At 54.9% G+C, this 2,450-nt stretch overlaps 1 protein-coding gene across 1 annotated transcript; it reads right to left on the bottom strand.

The window, feature by feature from the left end:
• Positions 1-1,342: 1,342 nt before the first annotated feature.
• Positions 1,343-1,833, bottom strand: LOC132586327 (transmembrane protein 229b-like). The gene has a single exon (XM_060258358.1). The coding sequence runs from the start codon at positions 1,823-1,825 to the stop codon at positions 1,343-1,345; it is 483 nt and encodes a 160-aa protein (XP_060114341.1). The 5' UTR covers positions 1,826-1,833.
• Between the last annotated feature and the right edge of the window lie 617 nt (positions 1,834-2,450).

The following is a 2,450-nucleotide window of genomic DNA, read 5'->3' as shown; positions in this document are numbered from 1 at the left end:
GGTGGAATTCTTGCAGGAGCTCCTTTGCCTATTAGGCCACGCCCCCCTGGTGCAGGCAGTCCTCCAAGAGCTTACAACAAAGAGCCTTATAAGCTCTTGGAGGATTGGCTCCATCAGGTGGGTGTGGCCTAATATGCTCCTGCAAGAATTCCACCCCTGCCCCCATCGAAATCAGAAGATGGGTTGCAGAGAGAAGGAAAGAGTTCCTCTCTATCTTCTGACCCACTTCACTCCCGACCCCCTTCCCAGACTAACCCAGTAAAGCCATTAGGGTGGCCAGCTCCAAGTTGGGAAATACCTGGAGATTTCACAGGGTCCTGGAGGCACCTGAGGAGGCCAGGGGTTGGGGTGAAGGACTTCAATGGGTAGAATAGAGCAGGGGTGGCCAACGGCAGCTCTCCAGATGTTTTTTGCCTACAACTCCCATCAGCCAGCATGGCCAATGGCTGGGGCTGATGGGAGTTGTAGGCAAAAAACATCTGGAGAGCTACCGTTGGGCACCCCTGCCATAGAGTTAGGACTGCAAGTTCCTGGGCCGGGCGAGGGTTCTCCCACCCTGGAGGTCGAGGGATCCTTCCTCGACATCGCTGATACAATGATGTCACGCACCAGCTGCTCTAGGAGCATCTAGGAAAACTCTATGGTTTTCCCAGATACTCTGGCACAGGGTTGGCCAACGGCAGCTCTCCAGATGTTTTTTGCCTACAACTCCCATCAGCCCCAGCCAGCGTGGCCAATGGCTGGGGGTGATGGGAGTTGGAGGCAAAAAAAACATCTGGAGAGCTACCGTCGGCCACCCCTGCCTAGCAATTTGGAAAACTCTATGGTACTCTATGGCTTTTCTCCCAAATTGCTAGAGCGTCCGGGGAAACCATAAAGTTTTCCAGGATGCTCCTAGAGCGGCTGGCGCGCAACATCGCCGGCACGATGACGTCGCTTCTGAGTGACGTCGTCGGGTCAGCCATGTCGAGGGAGGGGAACTCGGCAACCCTACATAGAGTCCACCTTCCAAGGCAGCCGTCTTCTCCGCGCGAGCAGGTCTCAGCCACCTGGAGATCAGAGAACCATCGAGGTGGAAGGGACTTCCAGGGTCATCTAGTCCGGCTGTCGTCCCCGGAGATCTCCAGCCACCGACTTGGGAGGTTGGCAGGACCGGACCGACATGTTTTTTTGAGGGAGGGCAAAATTAAAAAATGGCGCCCCCTTATGGGCCATTCTATCTTATGGCCCTCTAGAAAACAGTGGGCTCCACACCCAATTTGGCGCCTCCCACTGCCAGCGCCCGGGGCAAGCGCCCCTTTCTGCCCCTCCCTAGATCCGGCCCTGGAGGTTGGCCACCGCCTTAGTCATCCTTCAGTGCGAATTTGGGCATGGGCTTCTTCTTGGCTTTCCACGCCTCGCCCAGCAGGAGCCGGAGGGTGTTGCAGACGACCAGTTTCTCCAGCAGCAGGGCCCCCACGAACCAGAAGAGGAAGAACTCCAAGGCGACGAGGCCCAGCAGGTTGAAGCTGTACTCGCTGTAGTCCCAGGGGCAGGCCCCGAAGAGGGACAGGAGGCCGCCCGCGCCGAACTCCCAGGAGTAGATGCACGAAACGTACAGGATGCACCGCGTCAGAAGGCAACACTCGTTCCGTAGACCCAGGTAGATGTACTCCATGCTCAGGCCGCAGCAGCCGTAGACCAGGAACGAGCCCAGGCTGCCGGCTCGCTGGAAGGGGCTCTCCTCGCCCACCAAGACCCCAAGGATCTTCTCCAAGAAGTAGCCGTGGATGGCATAGATGTAGGTCCGGCACAATTGGTTCAGGGGCTCAGGCGGGCTCCCCATGGCTGGTGACCTGCACGGCGGGAGAGAGTAAGATTTGGGTGCCCTGCGGACACTCTGGGCTTGCGAGACCCCCCCCCCCGCAAGAGCAGTAGGCAATCAGAGCTGCAATCAGGGTATACCTACCAAGTTCCTGCCGGGAAACGCCAACTATCTCCCGTATAATAAAAAAAAATGTACTTAATACCTCCAGCACATAAATAATCCACAAAACACTCACATTACTTATGGGAAAAATTCAAAATGTTGTAACACCCACACCGTTGCCAATAAATGCAATAGCCAGAATAACATAAATCAAACCACCAAGTTCCATGACCGTGCCAGGCTTCCAAGGAATATGTAAAGACTTGTTCAGCACTCAAAGGGGATATAAATATATGCTCCAACTGTGCATAAAGTAGGTTCTCAATGGAATTTCGATTGTTCTATCTCCTGTTCCAATTAGTATCTTTGTCAGGAGAGGAAAGGTCCCCTGTGCAAGCACCAGTCGTTTCTGACTCTGGGGTAATGTTGCTTTCACGTTTTCACAGCAGACTTTTTTACGGGGTGGTTTGCCCTTGCCTTCCCCAGTCATCTACGCTTTCCCCCCAGCAAGCTGGGGACTCATTTTACCCACCTTGGAAGG

Source organism: Heteronotia binoei, chromosome 17 (assembly GCF_032191835.1).
Source record: "Heteronotia binoei isolate CCM8104 ecotype False Entrance Well chromosome 17, APGP_CSIRO_Hbin_v1, whole genome shotgun sequence".
Classification (NCBI taxonomy): Eukaryota; Metazoa; Chordata; class Lepidosauria; order Squamata; family Gekkonidae; genus Heteronotia; species Heteronotia binoei.
This window is presented reverse-complemented; position numbering and strand designations above follow the sequence as displayed.